General features: G+C 39.2%; 1 protein-coding gene across 1 annotated transcript in view; it reads right to left on the reverse strand.

Moving 5' to 3' along the window:
* Positions 1-328: 328 nt before the first annotated feature.
* LOC114234212 (poly [ADP-ribose] polymerase tankyrase-1-like) overlaps positions 329-22,378 on the reverse strand; it is a 53,726-nt gene continuing 31,676 nt past the window's right edge. The window contains exons 10-13 of the mRNA XM_054712879.1: positions 13,491-13,524; positions 9,658-9,725; positions 3,426-3,482; positions 329-436 (exon numbers count right to left, since the gene is read on the reverse strand). Coding sequence (XP_054568854.1) covers positions 399-436; positions 3,426-3,482; positions 9,658-9,725; positions 13,491-13,524 — 197 coding nt within the window. The 3' untranslated portion in view covers positions 329-398. The remainder of the gene's footprint in view (positions 437-3,425; positions 3,483-9,657; positions 9,726-13,490; positions 13,525-22,378) is intronic.

A 22,378-nucleotide genomic window follows, 5' to 3' on the forward strand; every position in this document is an offset into this window, starting at 1 on the left:
CTGGGCCTGTTAGAAAAACTCTAAATCAGAGTTGGTGCACAATCAGATTTGACTTTCTGACATGATCTGGTTTGCATCTGTATCTTGTTTGCAGAGCTACACAGATACTTATCAGTGTATGTTGAGAGACAACAGAATAATTAGGGAGCCAAGTTGGTTGACACTCATATCATGAGTCAGCCCTTGCTAACTATGGAATCATGGGTCAACTCATTCACCTCCCTGAATCACAGTTACCTCATTAATAAAAAGTAGGTTACAAAAGCACAGCTACTTTGCCAAGCTATTGTGATGACTATATAGTACAGGTTAATTACATATGATAGGGTCTAGCCCACAGAATACTCTAGAAACGTCAGTTTCTTTTCTCTGCTGTTAATATATAATTTTGAAAAGTCCTACCTGCTTAAAGAGTCTTCATCAGATATATCAACCACTATTAAAAAAAAAGTAAAATACATTTTAAAACAATAAAAATACAGAACTTTAAAAGTACCAGTTTAATGTTTTGTTAGAAAGTGTAACTTCAGGACCACACCTGAAGACTATACTAGAGTGAACAATAATCATATTACTGGTATCCCACTAATACATTAGGAAAATTCACTTTGCTTTTTAAACACATCTAATGCCAAAATAGAAAGTTTGGGGTCTATCAAAACTTGATACTTACCTGTGAACTGCCATGTACAATGAACATCATCTAACCAAACCCCATCAGCCTGACAGAAAACTGTATCATTAGTGGAAGCAGAATCATAAACTAACCATGTCAAACTTAAATATTATGAGTTTTCTGCCTTTTTCCCTTAATAGCAGTTAGAAGAGGGTATACTTATTTGTCCTAACACAATATAAATTCTTCACTCCTTCAGTGAAGACTAGCCAGTTTAGGATGAAACACTCTTATCATAAGGAAGCTCAGTTGCTAGTCACTACACTTTGCAACATTGCATAACATAGGAGGCAGATTCTATCTGGCCCCATATCAAATAGGAAGATGTAGGAAAGACGTTTTTATTCCAGTTGCATAAAGTAGAACCTCTTGAGGCTGTCTCCTTCCATTGCTAGTGTATCTGTTCCCACCTCACAGAGCAGTGTGACATAGGTAGTAAGTGCTCTGTAGTAGTGTGTGAGGTCATTTTTCTCCACTCTCCCCATTAGGTGGTAAATGCCTAGAGAAATCATTCTCTTTCAGCGTGTATGGGACATCTCATCAGATACTATGCTGATGAGCAGCAACAAAAAACAACTCAGTTCAAAGACCATCTTGGATAACTACATCCAATTACCTTTGCATTTTCACTTGTTAAACATAAGATACCCACTGTAGAATTCCAACTATACAACCTGTAGGAAAACACATATCTAGGAAGACAGTAAAAAAGGTCAGTGGTTTCCAAGGGTTAGGGAGAAGGGATGGATGAATAAGCAGAGCACAGAGGATTTTTGGGCAGTGAGAAGATTCTATATGATACTGTAATGGTGGGTATGTGCCATCATAGCTTTGTCAAAACCCATAGAGTGTACAACACCAAAAGTGAACCTTAATGTAAACTATGGACTTTGTTTTATAATCATGTCATTGCATATCCCCTCCATTGAAATAAATATATTTCTCAGTTGCTGAATATAAAAATGAGAGAAGCAGTGGGTTTAGGTTTATGTGATTTATGGGCACTTTCCTCTCAATTTTAATATGTACCTACAACTCCTCTAAAAAATAAAGCTTATTCATTTTTCTTTTCTTTTTCATTTAAATTCTTTATTGTTTAAAGTATTGCATGTGGCTCATTCCTCCTCCTCCCCACCCCCATTGACCTATCCCCGGCCACTCCCACCCTCCAGCACATGCCCTCACCTCCCTATTTTCTGTGCCCATTGGTCATGCTTCTTTGCATGCCTACCCCCCAAATGTACCCATTGTATCTGCTACTAGCATATAATGACACATTAATGCTATTTTCATGACACAGTCACATTGGTAATTAAGATAAGGATCAAAGTTTGAGACCATAGATATTATTCCCACAATTGACTGAAGCCATGTGAAAAGAAATAAAGCAAATACTTTTAAAAAGTATACTAGGGCAAGAAAACAACTGATAAAGGTGGTGAAATATCATGCTTTATAATTATAAACAGGGATTTCGTGCAATATAAATCAGAACTGAATCATCCATATAATTAAGACACTTTTTCTTCTAATTTCAAATCAGAAATTATATTTTCTGATTTTATCTAAAAATAAACTTAAAGCATAAATTGGATTAAAAAAGAACTTATAATTCCCTAATATTCCACAAGTAATTTCTGTACAAACTAGAGGCCCAATGCACAAAATTCATACAAGAGTAGATCTTCCTTCCCCCTGGCTGCCAGCACTGGCTTCCCTCTGGCACCCGGGACCCAGGCTTCCCTCCAGCTGCTGGCAGGCACCCAGGACTGGGCCTTCCCTCACAGCCCTGGACTCATCCCGAAGGTTGTCCAGAAGGACTACTGGTCTAATTATCATATTATGTTTTTATTATTATAGATGCCTGTGAAATACCAAAAGCCACAAAGTAAACAGCATTGTAAGCAATTATCAATGATGTAAGTGAAACAAGTATCATATAATATTATCATATTACTTGCTCTTAAAATAAATTTTTAGGTCAAAGCCAAAAATTCAACCAGGACTATACCTATTGAGCAGAAAATTTTCATGCAGCAGGCTTAATATTGCTATCCTTTGAAAGTCCTGCTTAAATGGCTACCCTTCACTTGGAGACTGAAAACCTGAATCTGGGGAGGGTTTCCAATTTTCTCTACCTGTGAAGAGTGGCTCCCTGTACCTAAATGTTTTGTACAACAAATGGGGTTCAGGCTGAACACATGCATTCCTCTTGGGAATCTAGAACTTTGTACATGCGATGGGGGAGATGCCTATGTGACTAGCATGCCATAAAAACCTTGGCACTGAGTCTAACCGGACTGGCACATGACATATATCACACGTGTTGTCAGAATCTGACACTGGAGTAACCAGGCACCTCCTGCTAACTCCAAGAGGACTCCTGAAAGTTTGTGCCTGATGTCTTCCACACTTTGTCACGCAAAACTTTTCCCTTTGTTGATTTTGCTTTAGTTCTTTCACTGTAAAAATCTTAGGAATGAGCACAAATCTATGTTGAGTCCTGTAATTTTTCTAGTAAATAAGCAAACCTATTAAAGTATTAAGCAAAGTAATAAGCAAACCTTAAAGTATTACATGTGGCTCATTCCTCCTCCTCCCCACCCCTATTAAAGTAATAAGCAATTACTTTAGGAACCTCTAATCAAATTGGATTTAGGAACCTCTAACCAAATTGCCTTCTGTGAAATTATTTTTGGATTGGTGTGTTAAACATTATCACAATACAGAAGTTGATTTCCCAGAATACCTGTCATTGATTTTGTTTCAGTCCATGCTTGTTTTCGAGTTTCCTGTTGATCTGTAACTATTGGAATAAAGACATGAAAGCGATAAATGAAACAATTATGTCAGAAAAATGTGAAAAAAAGAAACATTACTATTTAGTCACTATAGGAAATAAAGAATCCTAATGATTGACAACATGTTCTATAGTTTCAAAGTTCCTGTAAGAAAATGAACACATTACGCTGACAATTTTCTTCAAGTAAACAGGGTTTAATTCCCTTTCACAAGAGTTATGAATGAATCAACTAACTGAGCGAACTGTAAAAAACAAACAAACACGTAACTATCATTTATGCTAAACAATTGTACTAATTATTACAGAGTTCTTTTTATTTATTCCTAATCATTTTTAAATTTCTTATTAAACTAAAATCATGGCTCAACTATTCAAGGCAGTTGTTAGTAGGATAAGTCAAAAACTAAAAGAAATTCTATCCAAAATGTGAGGATATCCATAGATATTCCATTAAACTCTACCTCTATGGAAAAATACTGGTCTTTCCTGTTGAACTGTTGCTCTTTTCTGCTCATCTGATAAAGTCTTATTCTTCATGTCCTACCTAAATTCCAGTACACTATGTGGAAACCTATGAATCATGTTAGTATTCTCTCTCCCGACTAGCTCTCTGCATGCAAACATCACAAAAATCTTATGAATTAGACCTCTCTACTGTCTCTGCTTTACTTTGGTACTGTCAACTAGCCTAGTCAAAGGTGGGCTCTTAACAGATGGCTCTCATGGGAGGTGGGGAAGGAGTGGATGGATATACCACCAACAATTATAGTTCCTTCTTAAATTAATAATTTATTTTTAAACAAAACAAATGAGAGAGAAATAGACCTAGAAAACACCAACATTTTAAATGGAATATATTGAGCTTCCTGATTCATGCCAGTATAGATGAAGGAAAATTTCATAATGGATTAATGCTTGTCCAAGGAGGAAAAGTGTCCCTTTGTCTACAAGTTTCTTTATGTGGTTTCCTTCTATCTATCCTCTACATGAGGGGTCAGCAAACTAGGGCTCACAGGCCAAAAAAAAAAAAAAAAAAAAGCTTGTTCCTGTTCTGCTTAAAACTACAATGAATCCCTGCAGTAAATATTCCTGGAAACCTACCTCAGTCTTCATTCCTGCTGCAAACCACAACTCTCTTTGGATGTTTACTGTCCTGACACACAAAGACGGTGGTATCTCCCCAACTCCAAAAAGAGAAATTATTAAACTAAGCTCATCAGAGTCACTGGCTTATATTAACTGGTTTAGAAATGAGCATGCAATTAACCCAAGCCTATAAAATGTTAGTGGAAGTCACATGCAAACCTCTCAGGTTTCTTCCTATTTAAAAGAAACACATAGCCGAAACCGGTATGGCTCAGTGGATAGAGCTTCGGCCTGCGGACTCAAGGGTCCCAGGTTCAATTCCAGTCAAGGGCATGTACCTTGGTTGGGGGAACATTCCCTGTAGGGGGTGTGAAGGAGGCAGTTGATTGATGTTTCTCTCTCATCGATGTTTCAAGCTCTCTATCCCTCACCCTTCCTCTCTGTAAAAAATCAATAAAATATATAAAAAAATAAAAGAAACACATAGGCCCAGCCAGTGTGGTTCAGTAGATGGATTCCATTGTCCCATATACCATGAGGTCACTGGTTATACTCCAGGGCAGGGAAGATGCCAGGGTGGCAGGGTTGATCCCCAGGAGGGGTGTGTTGTAGGCATCCCATGGCTGTGATGGTTCTTGCTCATTGTTGTTTCAATCTACCTCTCCCTTTTCCTTCCTCTCCCTTCATTGTCAATAAAAACATATTTTAAAAAAATCGAAGGAAACACATAGCTCAACATCACTAATCTTGGAATTGCAAATGAAATTCATCAGCAAGTAACTCCTCACTCCACACAGAATTGCTGTTATCCTATATAATAAAATGGTAATATGCAAATTGACTGTCCCTCCAATGTACAAGATGGCCACCCCTATGTGGTCAAAGATGGCTGCCCCCATGTAGACACAAGATGACCGCCACAAGATGGCTGGCAGGGGAGGGCAGTTGGGCGTGACCAGGCCTGCAGGGGAGATCAGTTGGGGTAATAGGCCTGCAGGGGAGGGCAGTTGGGGGAAATCTGCCAGCAGGGGAGCAGTTAGGTGTTGATTAGGATGGTAGGGAAGTGGTTAGGGGTTCATGAGAAAGACCAGCAGGGGAGTGGTTGGGAACCAGCAGTCCTGGATTGCAAGAGTGATGTCTGACTGCCTGTTTACGCCCAATATCACCAGGATCAGGCCTAAACAGGCAGTTGGACATCCCTCGAGAAGTCCCAGTTTGGAGAGTGTGCAGGCTGTGATGAGGAACACATATCCGCCCCATGCACAAATTTCATGCACTGGGCCTCTAGTCAAAATATAATTAAATAAGAAGTGTTGAAGGGGATGTGGAGAAAAGAGAAAGCCTCGGGCACTGTTCATGTGATTGTAAATTGGTACAGTCACTGCAGAAAGCAGCATGGACATTCCTCAAAAAAATAAAAATAGAACTGCCATTCTACTGCTGGGTATTTATTCAACAGAAAACGAACATGAATTTGAAAAGATATCTGCACCCCTATGTTCACTACAGCATTATTTACAACTAGAGGCCCGGTGCACGAAATTCGTGCACGGAGGGGGGTTGTCCCTCAGCCCAGCCTGTACCCTCTCCAATATGGGACCCCTTGAGGGATGTCCGACTGCCCGGGCAGCCGGACATCCCTCTCACAATCCAGGACTGCTGGCTCCCAACTGCTTGCCTGCCTGCCTTCCTGATTGCACCCTAAACCACTCTGTTGCCAGCCTGTTTGCCCCCAACTTCCCTCCTCTGCCAGCCTGGTCACCCCTAACTGCCCTCTCCTACAGGGTTGATCACTTCCAACTGCCCTTGCTTGCAGGCTTGGTCCCTCTCAACTGCCCTCCCTTGCAGGCCAGGTGCCTCCCAACTGCCCTCTCCTGCTGGCCATCTTGTGGTGGCCGCTTGTGTCTACATGGGGGCAGGATCTTTGACCACATGGGGGAAGCTATATTGTGTGTTGCGATGATGATCAATCTGCATATTGCTTTTTTATTAGATAGGATAGCCAAGATATAAAGCAACTAGTTTTATTCGCTTTATTGGTGTCTTTCAATAGGTAAGTAAATATGAAAGATGAGGAATTCATACACACGCACACACAGACAAACACACATATCTATACTAATTGAAGAAGAATATGCAAATTGACCATACCTCCATAACACCCACCAGCCAATCAGGAGTGGGGAGGCAAATTAACCCAACAAAGATGCCAGGTCAATTTGCATATGCAGGTGTGGAGCTGTTGAGCAGGGCAGGATGCCTGCTATGAGGGGAAGGGTCGGAGGCAGAAGGAGCTATAAGAGCGGCACTCAGGCCTGAGCAAACACTGAAGGCTCTGGCAGGAGCAAAGGTGGAAAGGCTGCGACTGGTGGGAAGGCCTGGGTCCCAGATGCCAGAGGAAATCTGGTGCTGGCAGACAGGAGAAGGAAGGCCTATTCTTGCACGAATCTTCGTGCAATGGGCCTCTAGAGTGTGTGTGTGTGTGTGTGTGTGTGTGTGTGTGTAGCATATATAATAAAAGCCTAATATGCAAATTGACCAAACAGCAGAACGACTAGTCGCTATGATGCACACTGACCACCAGGGGGCAGACGCTCAATGTAGGAGCTGCACCCTGGTGGTCAGTGCACTCCCACCTGGGAGAGCTGCTCAGATAGAAGCCCAGCGGCTCATGGCTGACAAGTACAGCAGTTGCAGAGGGAGCCTCTCCTGCCTCCACAGCAGAGCTAAGGAGCAGTGAGCCAAGTGGTAAGGGGCCTGCAGTAAGGAGCAAGGGTCCCGAAGTGTGAGAGGGCACAGGCCGGGCTGAGGGATGCCCCACTCCCAGCACTAATTGTGTGCATCTGGCACCTAGTATCATAATAACTTTGCTCGGTGACAGATGGTTACTACACATATCACTGTGTACACATCTTAAGGAGCATAAATGTCAAACCACTGTGGTAGTACACCTGAAAGGAATATGATGTGTGCTAACTCCACTTTAACAAAATGTTTAAAAAAGAAAAAAGAAACATCTAAGGAGCAGCGGTCCTTCTGAGAATAGAATGCTTTGGAGCCATAGCTAACTAATAAAAAGGAAAGCTGACATAAACACTGACAACCTCACAGCTGAGAACAGGACAACTGCAATCCTGATGACATCACTGAGTCCCCAAAGCAATCCTGGTTCCTATTGTTTGGGCCTCTGTTAATCAGGCCACCTATCACCTGAAGCTAAAAGCATTCTACCTGAATAATTTTCCAAGGCCTGGAGGATAAGCTCTAGACATTTCTTTGGTACGAAAGACTTTCATAAGCCTGCCTTAGCTAGGCACTCACCTCATTCCCAACCATTCCCGTAGCCATAGCACACATTTTGTACCATCAAAACTGTACTGCTCACAATTCCCACCACCTGCCCTTCCTGCTGCCAAACATGTTATCTGAATAGATATTCCTCCTGCCAAACATCACCGTTCTGCTCCTTTAGCTGGAAAACTTATTTGTGGTCTGCATGCTAACTTTAAAATCCATCCACATTTTTTTGAACAGTTTAAAAAATTGATTAAAGATGGAGAGAGAGATATAAACCCTGGTTTGTAGTTCCCCTTATTTATGCATTCATTGGATCAATCTGCTGTTTGACCAGGCATCAAATCCACAATCTTGGCATATCAGGGACAATGTTTTATGCAAGTGAGAAACCCAGCCAAAGCCTCAGCCACATTCTTAAAACTCTAATTCTCATCATGGACTTATAAGCGTCTGACACATACTAAACACCAATACCATGAATAAGTAGGGATAATTATAAAATGCTACTGAGCTCTGGCACCTAGGAAGCACTAAATAAAATATAGTAAGTAAAAGAAGTGACAATGATACTAACAAGCTTTTAGAGGGCAATGACTGTTTTTAAAATGTTTTAACTCTGCAACATCAGAATAAAACTTAGTACCTGAAAGACACCTGAAAGTTAAATTGCACACAGTTCAGCTGAAAAATGAATAACTGAATTTTGACATTTTCTTTCAAAATTCTGTTTAGAAAAACAGAGAAAGAAACCAGCGATACCTCTCTCATATTATGAGCACCTTCAAGATCAAAACGATATTTCATCTTTGTATTTCCTATCATTTGCAAAACCAAACTACAAAAGTCCTCTGATGAAGGTCTACTAAGTCCAACGTGTCCTCATACATTCAGATTCTACAATAAACTAGTTGCCATATATGGCATTTTTGTTAGTGGAAAACATTTTTGTATATTTACTGTAATTTGCTGAGTCCCAGGTTGAGCTATTTGAAACTTTGTTATCATTATCATGTGACCATTTCTTATCATTATCATCTATGGCAACAGAGCATCTTGTTCTAAAGAAATTCCAGTGTCCTAATAATTATCAAATTAATGAGGTCAACTGAATAGATATTCCTCCTGCCGAATATCACCGTTCATTTTGATTTCTGATGACTGAAGTTGATAATAGTGAGACCTTTTTGGTATAATATAAAAAATACACTCTGCTTCTCAACAGGCATTGCCTTTCTCATTTCTATGCAATGGTTAGGTACCTTTTAGAACAATCTCATTGGGATTCTTGCACATTGGCTAAGGGGTTGTAGCTCTTAAGATATGCCATAGTTTTTGGTACCAGAGAAGTATTGTTGAGTTCCTAGTTTTAGTTTCTTGTTTAGTGACACAAATTACTATGTAATAACAAATATTCATTTACTAAATGTAATCAATTCACAGTTAAAACTAAAGATCCATTTTAGAACAGTCCAATTTGTTACTGTAAATATAAAGGAAACATCCTAACTAAACATCCTTTTCTTTTTTACATAGAGATATCATGTGGAATTTTAGGGGTCAGAACTAACTAAATAAATTTCTTTTCAAATGATATTGCCCCAGATTTTAAATTACCTACAATTAACTTTGTAAATCATACTGAATACTATTCTATTAATAAAGAGATTAAGAAAAGCTATACAAGCCACTTCCACATTGTTGGTATTTTTTCCCTGCTCTTTCGTTATAAAAATTTCTTACTCTTACTTCATCTATGGTAGCAACACCAAGAAGAATTCACTATCAGAAGTCTTACCAGGAGTGTGACTTTCAAAATTTTGAGGTCCCTTTTCTTCTTTATATTCACAGGTTATTTTGTGATGTCTGTGTACAAAAAAAAAAAAAAAGATGATAAATAATATTTCTTTCTTAATATTAACATAAAATATTTTCAAAATATCGTAAGTTATCAGAATATTTCAGATAATATCAGAACTAAAACTAAAATTTTAATTGTACCACACACTTTAACTTTGTAAGTTCTACTACTGTTTCTATGAAGTATTTAATTTAAAAAAAAAAAAAGGTATAACAGCACTAGGCAGTTTGGCTCAGTGGATGGAGTGTAAGCCTGCAGACTGAAGGGTCCCAGGTTTGATTCCAGTCAAGGGCACAAATCCCAGGTTGTGGGCTGGATCTCCAGTAATGGGCATGCAGGAATCAGTCAATCTAAGATTCTCTCTCATCATTTATGTTTCTCTCTCTCTCTCCCTCTCCCTCCATCTATGAAATAAATAAAAATATACTGAAAAAAATAATAAGGTATCACAGTCTTGATATGACAGCAGTATAGTTCAGTGAATTAATAAGAGTTAGCCTGACATAAACACAAATGTCTTAAACTCACACATCCTAGTTCTATAACCAACAGCTCTTTGTTTTCAAAGAAGTCACATTTCTTTGGCTCAAGGTCTTCCTCTACAAAATAAGAATCTTACTACCTTAATTTAGAAGGTTAGTAGGAAGATTAAATGAGATAATAGAGCAAAAACATATGCTTAGGAAACAGTAAAGCAAAGAAAAAGTTGAGTTATGAACTTCATTTGTTGAAACTATTTTGGATCCCCCCAAAAAAATCCCAATATGTGCTTTTCATGGTTTCTAACATTAAATTGTTGCAGTTTTCAGAAAATGTTATGAATTTTGTTTATTACCTGTACTTATGTAGTGGTTTGTAATTCAGGGCATCTCAGCTATTATGTAACTGGCTACTACATTTATGTACAAATAGATTACTCCCTGAAGTCAGATAACACCATGCTCCCTTCTTTATGTAGCAAATCATACAAACCACAGAAAAGTAATAAAAGTCAGGAACTGGCCTGGACTAATACTAGGCCTTCTCTACCTAAGCAAACTGTGACCCAGAAGATCTTTATAAGAATGATGCTTAATCTCCCTGTTGGCCCCCAACTGTTTTGCAATATACACTTCTGCTTGCCACACATGGAAACTGATGAATCATGCCTGGGGCTCTAGCAATTGTATGGACCAAAAACCTACTTTTGAATCAGAGCTTTCTGTTGACTGGCTTCCATGTGCGGCATAATTTAAAATACTGTGAAATCTGAGATACATTCAAGTCACTTGGGAAAGTTTCATTGTTATGGTAAAGAGATCACTTCAGAGGCCAACTTTAATTATGGAACCTCAGGAAAGTTGTGCCTACTACTCTGGGAAAGAAATATGGGACCTTCCATTATCTAACAAAGATGCTCCACAGTACATAAAATAACCTTGGCATTCAGATCTGGTAACAAAGGAGAAAGGAACTTCTGGTCTTTTCCTTAGGCATTATTTGATTCTCCCTGGCAGCTTAGTATTGTTCTAAGTAACACCTACTACCAGAGAAAAACAAACATGAAGCTCAAAGAATAACTCATCCCTGAAAATCTGGGCTAAAATATGACCTCCACATAAGCTTTCCAGTGTGTGAGGGAGGATGAAGGTGGCTAGAGCTAGGAGGCCCAGCTTTCAGAATAGGGTGCTGGTAATTGGAATATTGGCTAAGCATACAAAGCATAGGTATATAAACTAAAATAGGTGTGACCCTCAAATCCAAGTGTGAGTCAACAGGAAGACTCAGGAATCTGGATCATCAAGGCCAACCTGGGAGCAAAGATCAATCATGATTATATGATGGGGCTCAATGTCAACTCAACAGCAATAGAATCAATGGAAACAACATAAAAGTTAGAATGTCCTTTTTTACATCTCCATCGGACTTGTGAGAGAAGATTGTCTTCCTGGACTTAGGGAATCCTTTATGTTCCTGAAAATCCAAGTGGGGGAGGGAAGGAAGGATATAGGAGATACCCCCAGAAACTACATATTTTTCTGCTACAGTGAACACTTCAAGTCCCCAAATAACTAGTTAAAAATATCAGAGCTGAGATTTTATTTGTAACCCCATGCATAGTGGTCCTACGTGCAATGAAATGGGTAAAAATCTTAAAAGTTCTGAGAAAATGAATCTGGCCAAGTGCTCCTATTAACTAGCCAAGCCTTTCCTTGGTTTATGGCTGATGACCTAGACCAATTGAATGCCATACCCAAACTGTCTGAACCAAACTATAAAATGTCACCCGTTACATAAAAAGTGACAGAGAAATGATTTTATACCTCAGTTTAGTGATAAGTAGCATTTCAAAGCAAACACTTACAAATTAAATCCACTCACAAAAGCCTATTCTTCTGCAGCCCACCCACAGTGATCTTGAGAAAAGTCATCAGCATCATTACCTTCCTGAAAAAGCCTGACTGTATTTGGGGACTCATCATTTCCAGCAAGCATGAGGGCTCTACATATAACACAGAGGTCACTTCACCCTCAGCATCTTCTATTATGTTATATAAACAGCTAACTTGATATACATTCCAAATTAATGCCCTGTTTGTGTGTCCAGAGTTGACCATTTGCATACTGAAGAATTCAACTGTGTAAATTACCTCCAAGGCTAAAATGAAAGGAAAAAAAGGGCTCCTCATGTCCCACTTGGGTATTGCTAATTTAAAGTCCTCTAACAGATAAGAAACTATGCTGAGGTCACTAATCTCAAGTAGAGGAAGATTTAAATGAAGAACCACCACTTCCCCAAGATGTTAAACACAGGTTGAAGTACTTACTAGAGGATGTTTTGACTAATAAGCGCTAGGCTCCCCTAAACATCTGAAATTCTACCTTCCGTTCATTTTGTCTATAGACAAATGGAGAACACTGGAGTTGACTCAAGAGAAAATATATAACCCAATTACATAAACACCAAAAAAAGGAGAGAAGAAAGTTAAAAAAAATAAGAAATATCTTGGAAGAGGAAAAATCACTCTAGAAAAAAAGGCAAAACTTCATACAATTTGGCAATGATAGCAGCCTGAAGGGAAAACCCGACTGGCAAGTCAGTAAATAGAGAAATCAATTAGAAACATCCTCTAAATAGATGCTAAATTTAATTAACATAACATGTGCTATATATAAATATTCTTCACTTACAAATACAGTATTCCTTTCAAGCAGAGTTCATATCATTTTATCTAAAAACACTTGCCTGCTTGGACCTTGCTCAGGTACAACCTTTGGTTATGTGGCCATAACTAAATGAGATGGGCCCTAAAGGCTTTCATGGGAAATATGGGGCCCTATTTACCACTACATTTGTCAGGGGTGGTAACATAAATAATTAGACTAACTGGGCCTGTTAGAAAAACTCTAAATCAGCGTTGGTGCACAATCAGATTTGACTTTCTGACATGATCTGGTTTGCATCTGTATCTTGTTTGCAGAGCTACACAGATACTTATCAGTGTATGTTGAGAGACAACAGAATAATTAGGGAGCCAAGTTGGTTGACACTCATATCATGAGTCAGCCCTTGCTAACTATGGAATCATGGGTCAACTCATTCACCTCCCTGAATCACAGTTGCCTCATTAGTAAAAAGTAGGTTACAAAAGCACAGCTACTTTGCCAAGCTATTGTGATGACTATATATCACAGGTTAATTATAGTATAAGGTCTAGCCCACGGTAGAACACTCTAGAAATGTTAGTTTCTTTTCTCTGCTGTTAACATATAATTTTGAAAAATCCTACCTGCTTAAAGAGTCTTCATCAGATATATCAACCACTATTAAAAAAAAAGTAAAATACATCTTAAAACAGTAAAAATACAGAACTTTAAAAGTACCAGTTTAATGTTTTGTTAGAAAGTGTAACTTCAGGACCACACCTGAAGACTATACTAGAGTGAACAATAATCATATTATTGGTATCCCACTAATACATTAGGAACATTCACTTTCCTTTTTAAACACATCTAATGCCAAAATAGAAAGTTTGGGGTCTATCAAAACTTGATACTTACCTGTGAACTGCCATGTACAATGAACATCATCTAACCAAACCCCATCAGCCTGACAGAAAACTGTATCATTAGTGGAAGCAGAATCATAAACTAACCATGTCAAACTTAAATATTATGAGTTTTCTGCCTTTTTCCCTTAATAGCAGTTCGAAGAGGGTATACTTATTTGCCCTAACACAATATAAATTCTTCACTCCTTCAGTGAAGACTAGCCAGTTTAGGATAAAACACTCTTATCATAAGGAAGCTCAGTTGCTAGGCACTACACTTTGCAACACTGCAAAACATAGGAGGCAGATTCTTTCTGTCCCCATATCCAAAAGGAAGATAAGTAGGAAGGATGTTTTTATTCCAGTTGCATAAAATAGAACCTCTTGAGGCTGTCTCCTTCCATTGCTAGAGTATCTGTTCCCACCTCACAGAGTAGTGTGGCATAGATAGTAAATGCTCTGCAGGAGGGTGTGAGGTCATTTTTCTCCACTCTCCCCATTAGGTGGCAAATGCCTAGAGAAATCAGTCTCTTTCAGCTTGTATGGGACATGTCATCAGATACTATTTTGATGAACAGCAACAAAAAACAACTCAGTTCAAAGACCATCTTGGATAACTACATCCAATTACCTTTGCATTTTCACTTGTTATACATAAAGACACCCACTGTAGAATTCCAACTATACAACCTGCAGGGAAGCACATATCTAGGAAGACAGTAAAAAAGGTCAGTGGTTTCCAGGGGTTAGGGAGAAGGGATGGATGAATAAGCAGAGCACAGAGGATTTTTAGGGCAGTGAGAAGATTCTATATGATAATGTAATGGTTGTGTATGTGCCATCATAGCTTTGTCAAAACCCATAGGGTGTACAACACCAAAAGTGAACCTTAATGTAAACTATGGACTTTGGTTTATAATCATGTCATTGCATATCCCCTCCATTGAAATAAATATATTTCTCAGTTGCTGAATATAAAAATGAGAGAAGCAGTGGGTTTAGGTTTGTGTGGTTTATGGGCACTTTCCACTCAATTTTGATGTGCACCTACAACTCCTCTAAAACATAAAGCTTATTCATTTTTCTTTTATTTTTCATTTAAATTCTTTATTGTTTAAAGTACTGCATATGTCTCATTTCACCCTCCCTGCTCCATTGACCTCTCCCCGGCCACTCCCACCCTCTAGCACATGCCCTCACCTCCCTAGTTTCTGTGCACATTGGTTTTGCTTCTATGAATGCCCACCCCCAAAATGTATCCATTGTATCTGCTATTAGCATATGATGACATATTAATTCTATTTTCAAGACACAGTCACATTGGTAATTAAGATTAGCATCGAAGTTTGAAACGATAGGTATAATTACAATAATTGAGTGAAGTCATGTGAAAAAAAATAAAGAAAATACTTTTATATGTATACTAGGGCAAGAAAACAACTGATAAAGGTGATTAAATATCGTGCTTTATAATTATAAACAGGGATTTAGTGCAATATAAATCAGAACTGAATCATCCATATAATTAAGACACTTTTTGTTTTAATTTTAATTCAGAAATTACTTTTTCTGATTTCATCTAAAAATGAACTTGAAGCCTAAATTGGATTAAAAAAGAACTTATAATTCCATAATATTGCGCTAGTAATTTCTGTACAAACTAGAGGCCCGATGAACAAAATTCATACAAGAGTAGGCCTTCCTTCCCCTGGGCTGCCAGCACTGGTTTCCCTCTGGCACCCAGGACCCAGGGTTCCCTACAGCTGCTGGCAGGCACCCAGGACTGGGCCTTCCTTCACAGCCCTGGACTCATCCGGAAGGTTGTCCAGAAGGACTACTGGTCTAATTAGCATGTCACATTTTTATTATTATAGATGCATGTGAAATACCAGAAGCCACAAAAGTAAACATCATTGCAAGCAATTATGAATTATGCAAGTGAAACAAGCACCATATAATATTACCATATTACTTGAACTTAAAATAAATTTTTAGGGGGAGACCGAAGATGGCAACCGGAGGAAGGTAGGAAGGGTGAGTGTGTGATCGAGTGAAGGAGTGATAGAGGTGCGTGTGGACGTGTGTGGGTGTGTGTGTGAGTGATATATGGACAGTTAGACCCTGCAGTTTTTCCAGGGGGCTTCCAATCCAGGCAGTGTTTGCAAAACCCCACGGCCTCTGCAAACACTCCAGGGAGGACACCAGTGGCACAGAGACCCTGCTATCTTTAAGAATGGAACTGCTAGAGACTAGAATCCTAACCTTACCACCACCCAGTCTGGTCTCGCAAGCAAACCTGGTCACTACAGCCACTCTGGTAGAAGACCTGACACCCCAGCTGCAGATGCGTGAACCCTGAGACCTCCGCCTCCAAAAGTGCACTGCTAAAAGCAGTAAGTACAACCTCCCCCTCCCCAGCGCCGGAACTCAGGATTCCCTGCATCCCCAGGCAATAGGCACCTAGGCACTCCACTATCCAGGCAGTGCTTGGGAACCACTGAGAACCCCTGAGGGAGTGATTCTGCACAGTCAAGGGTGCGCGGCCCTGCAGTAGAATCTCTGAACTGCCTCTTACTAAATAACTGCCCACGGACACCTCTGAGGTGAAACTTCATGGCCAGGGTGCTTCAGAGCTTTGCGCCAGCGGGCGCGCCACCAGTTCACGCACACTCAAGGGCGGGCAAACTCATAGCCACAGCAAGGGAAGGTGCCCTGAGCCCATATATCCACAGGGTCCTCTGGGGAGCTGCATTGAGCCCCTGCTGGGTATGATTCTGTACAGCCATGGACACGCTGTCCCACAGCAGAAACTCTGAACTACTTTCTCTTGAATAACTTCCCACATATACCCTAGCTATTTAACTTCAGTGCCCGGGACCCTCAGAGTGCATCAGAGCGCTGTGCCTGCAAACACTCCGCCACAGAAGCGAATTTACAACAGGCAGGCACCCTGAGCCCATCTACACACAGGGTGCTAGTGGGAGCCACTGGGAGCTCTCCCAAGAGATGGTTAATGGGTTCCACCGTGAGTCCCCATTGGACACGCGCGATTTCAACTAATGGTCGAAGACAGCTAAAACTGGGACACTCCACTCCATAGCTGCTGACTTTTACAAACCACAGTTGTGCTTATCAAGCTTCCAGGCCTACATCAAGAGAACCCAAGTAGCTCAAGTAGGGAGCTACACTAGATTACCAAGCCCGGGAGAACTGAGAGATTATACCAGTAGCACCATCACCAAAAGATCCTGGGTAGCAAAGCAATTGGAACTACAATTAAAACATTACAGGAAAACATGGGGAGAAAAAAAGGAAATTCCCAAAGGGAAGAAAAAGAGGAATAACCAGAAAGGGAGTTAAATAAACTTGAGGCTAGCAGCTTAACAGAGAAAGAATTCAGAGTATTCTTTATAAGGATGTTTAAAAGGATGGATGACAAATACACACAACTCAATGAGAACTATAAGGAGCTGAATGAAAATGTCACCAACATGAAAAGAAACCAAGAGGAGATGAAGAACGACATAACTGCAATAAAGAACACAATGGAAGGCTTAAAGGGTAGAGTAGAAGAGGCTGAGGACCGCAGCAGCAAATTAGAAGACAAGGTAGGAAAAAACACACAAACACAGCAGCAACTGGAAAGAAGACTTAAAAAGCAAGAGGAGAGCCTAAGGGAGCTTTGGGACGACAAAAAACGAAACAATATTCAAATAATAGGGATAAAAGAAGTAGAGGAAGAGAAGCAAGGACTAGAAAACCTGTTGGAAGAAATAATGACAGAAAATTTCCCTGATATTGGCAAGAAAAAAACTATCCAAGTCCAAGAAGCATACAGAGTCCCAAACAAGTTGAACCCCAAAAGACCGACATCAAGACACATCATAATTAAATTGACGAACACCAACGACAAAGCAAGAATCTTAAAGGCTGCAAGAGAGAGACAGAAAGTTACCTACAAGGGATCTCCTATCAGAATATCAACTGATTTCTCAACAGAAACACACCAGGCCAGAAGGGAATGGAATGAAATATACAAAGTGATGCAAAACAAGGGACTGAATCCAAGAATACTATACCCAGCAAGGCTATCATTCAAAATTGAAGGTGAATCAGAAGCTTCACAGACAAAAAAGGGCTAAGAGAGTTCATCACTACCAAGCCAGCAATGCAAGAAATGCTAAAGTGGCTGCTGTAAAAAGAAGAAAGAGAAAGGCAAGAAGAAACACAAACACTAAGGAAAAATATGTCAACAAACAGGTACTTATCAATAATAACAGTAAACGTAAATGGATTAAATGCACCAATCAAAAGACACAGGGTAGCTGAATGGATAAGAAAACATGACCCATATATTTGCTGTCTACAAGAGACCCACCTTAGAGCAAAAGATTCACACAGACTGAGAGTGAAGGGATGGAAAAACATTTTTCAGGCAAATGGAAATGAGAAAAAAGCTGGGGTTGTGATACTTATATCAGATAAAATAGACCTCAAAGTAAAGGCCATAATAAGAGATAAGGAAGGCCACTACATAATACTAAAGGGAGCAATCCAGCAAGAAGATATAACTCTGTTAAACGTATATGCACCCAATGCAGGAGCGCCCAAATACATAAAAAATCTCCTGGAAGATATCAAGTGAGAGATCGACATCAATACAATCATAGTAGGGGACTTTAATACACCACTGACATCAATGGATAAATCCTCTGGACAAAAAATCAGCAAAGAAACAGCAATTCTAAATGACACACTACATCAGATGGACCTAATTGACATCTTCAGAGTATTTTACCCCAAAGCCATGGAATATATGTTCTTCTCAAGTGCACATGGGACATTCTCAAAAATAGACCATATATTGGGTAACAAGCAAAGTCTCCCCAAATTCAAAAAGATTGAAATCATATCAAGCATTTTCTCAGACCACAATGGCATAATATTAGAAATAAACTACAATAAAAACATTCCAAAAAATTCAAACACTTGGAGGCTGAATAGCAAGCTACTAATCAATGATCGGGTTATCAATGAGATCAAAGAAGAAATTAAAAACATCCTGGAGACTAATGACAATGAAAACACAGCATTGCAAATCCTATGGGACACAATGAAAGCATTCCTGAGAGGGAAGTGTATAGCTCTACAGGCCTACCTCAAAAAAAAAAAAAAAAAAAAAAGAAAAAATGGTAATAGATCATCTAACTCAACAACTCAAAGAATTAGAAAGGGAGCAACAAGAAAAGCCCACAGTCAGCAGAAGAAAGGAAATAATAAAGATCAGAGCAGAAATGAATGACATAGAGACCAAAAAAACAATACACAAGATCAACAAAACCAAGAGCTGGTTCTTTGAAAGGATAAACAAGATTGATGAACCTCTAGCCAGGCTCACCAAGAAGCAAAGAGAGAGGACCCAAATAAACAAATACAGAAATTAAAGAGGTGAAATAACAACAGACCCCACAGAAATACAAAGGATTGTCAAAAAATACTATGAACAATTCTACTCCAACAAACTAGACAACCTGGAGGAAATGGACACATTGCTAGAAAAACACAACCTGCCAAAACTTACTCTGGAAGAGAATAAAAATCTCAAAAGGCTGATAACTATGGAAGAAATTGAAGCAGTCATCAAAAACCTTCCAGCAAACAAAAGCCCAGGGCAGACGGCTTCACAGGGGAGTTATATAAAACATTCAAGGAAGAGCAAAAACCTATCCTCCTCAGACTATTCCAGAAAATTCAAGAAGAAGGAACACTCCCAAGCTCCTTCTATGAAGCCAGCATCACCCTAATATCAAAACCAGATAAAGACAACACAATGAAAGAGAATTACAGGCTAACATCCCTCATGAACATAGATGCCAAAATCCTCAACAAAATTCTAGCAAATTGAATCCAGCAGTACATCAGAAAGCTCATACACCACGACCAAGTAGGATTTATCCCAGGAATGCAAGGATGGTACAATATCCGCAAATCAATAAACGTCATACATCACATAAACAAATTGAGAGATAGAAACCATATAGTCATATCAATTGATGCAGAAAAAGCATTTGACAAAATCCAACACCCTTTCTTGATAAAAACTCTCAGCAAGATGGGAATAGAAGGATCATACCTCAACATAATAAAAGGCATATATGACAAACCCACAGCCAATATCATACTCAATGGCAAAAACTAAAACCATTTCCCCTAAGAACAGGAACAAGACAGGGATGCCCACTCTCTCCACTCCTGTTCAACATAGTGTTGGAAATACTAGCCATTGCAATCAGACAAAAAGAAGAAATAAAACGCATCCAAATTGGAAAAGAAGAAGTAAAACTGTCCTTATTTGCAGATGACATGATACTGTACATAGAAAACCCTAAGGACTCCATAAAAAAATTACTAGACTTAATAAATGAATTCGGCAGAGTAGCAGGATACAAAATAAATGCTAAGAAATCTATGGCATTTCTATACACCAATAATGAACTTACAGAAAGAGAGACTAAAAAGGCAATCCCATTTACCATCAAACCACAAAAATTAAGATACCTAGAAATAAACTTAACTAAGGAGGTAAAAAACCTATACGTGGAAAACTACACAACACTGAAAAAAGAGATAGAGGAAAACATAAATAGATGGAAGAACATACCATGTTCATGGATTGGTAGAATCAACATCATCAAAATGTCCATACTACCCAAAGCAATCTATAGATTCAATGCACTCCCCATTAAAATACCAACAGCATACTTCACAGACCTAGAACGAACTATCCAAAAATTCATCTGGAATAAAAAAAGACCCCGAATAGCCACAGCAATCCTGAGAAAGAAGAACAAAGTAGCTGGGATCTCCATACCAGATTTCAAGCTGTATTACAAAGCCACTGTTCTCAAAACTGCCTGGTATTGGCACAAAAACAGACATACAGATCAATGGAATAGAATAGAGAACCCAGAAATTGATCCAAATCACTATGCTCAATTAATATTTGACAAAGGAGGCATGAACATACAATGGAGTCAAGACAGTCTCTTCAACAAAAGGTGTTGGGAAAATTGGACAGATACATGCAAAAAACTGAAACTAGACCACCAACTTATACCATACACAAAAATAAACTCAAAATGGATACAGGACTTAAACATAAGACAGGAAACCATAAAAATTCTAGAGGAATCTACAGGCAGCAAAATCTCAGACATATGCCAAAAGAAATTCTTCGCTGATACTGCTCCTAGGGCAATGGAAGCTAAAGAGAAAATAAACAAATGGGACTACATCCAAATAAAAAGCTTTTGCACAGCAAAGGAAACCATCAATAAAACAACAAGAAAGCCCACTACATGGGAGAACATATTTGCCAATGATGTCAATGTTAAGGGTTTAATCTCCAACATTTACAGGGAACTCATGCAGTTTAACAAAAAGAAGATAAACAACCCAATTAAAAAATGGGAAACTGATCTAAATAGACACTTTTCAAAAGAAGACAGAAGGAAGGCCAAGAGACATATGAAAACCTGCTCTAAATCACTAATCATTAGAGAGATGCAAATCAAAACAACAATGCAGTACCATCTCACACCTGTCAGAATGGCCATTATCAACAAGTCAACAAATGACAAGTGCTGGTGAGGATGTGGAGAAAAAGGAACCCTCGTGCACTGCTGGTGGGAATGCAGACTGGTGCAGCCACTGTGGAGAACAATATGGAGTTTCCTTAAAAAAACTAAAAATAAAACTCCCATTTGACCCAGTGATCCACTTCTAGGAATATATCCTAAGAAACTGGAAACATCAATCAGAAAGGATATATGCACCCCTATGTTCATAGCAGCACAATTCACCATAGCTAAGATTTGGAAACAGCCTAAGTGCCCATCAGCAGATGAGTGGATTAAAAAACGGTGGTATATCTACACAATGGAATACTATGCTACGGTAAAAAAGAAGGAGCTCTTACCATTTGCAATAATATGGATGGAGATGGAGAACATTATGCTTAGTGAACTAAGCTAGGCAGAGAAAGATAAATATCACATGATCTCACTCATTTGTGGAATATAATGAACAACATATACTGATGGGGGAAAAATAGATCCAGAAACAGAGAAATATCAATCAGAATGTCAAACTTCAGGGAAGAAATTGTGAGGTAACCAGAAACCCAAGCATGCCTGAGAACGCCTTTCTAGCCACGCTAGCAATCATCAGATGTATGGTAATTTTACCTGGGACGAGATGGTAAGTATTTTGGTCTTATGCTCCTGACCCTTCATGGGTAAGACCCCTTACGTGGGCTGATCCCCTGACTAATGTAGTTACCAATAATACCAAATACCCTGGTCATCCAGGAGGTCCACGGGTGGGGCAAGAAAGCATAAATACACAGGGGTCTCCATCCAGCTTCCCTTTTGTATGACCCGAAATCAAAACAATGCCCCTTTGTGTATACAATAGAAGAGAGGTTTCTGGCTTGTGTGGACACCAAAGAAAGGGTGTCACTACTATCACTACGTGCCCCCAGTAGAGGTGCAGAAAATGTAACTAAGACCTTGTCTATATAAAAAGAAATGGACAGCAAGTTTGAAAGGGAATTGCCATGGACTAGA

Source organism: Eptesicus fuscus, chromosome 24, assembly GCF_027574615.1.
Source record: "Eptesicus fuscus isolate TK198812 chromosome 24, DD_ASM_mEF_20220401, whole genome shotgun sequence".
Lineage (NCBI taxonomy): Eukaryota > Metazoa > Chordata > Mammalia > Chiroptera > Vespertilionidae > Eptesicus > Eptesicus fuscus.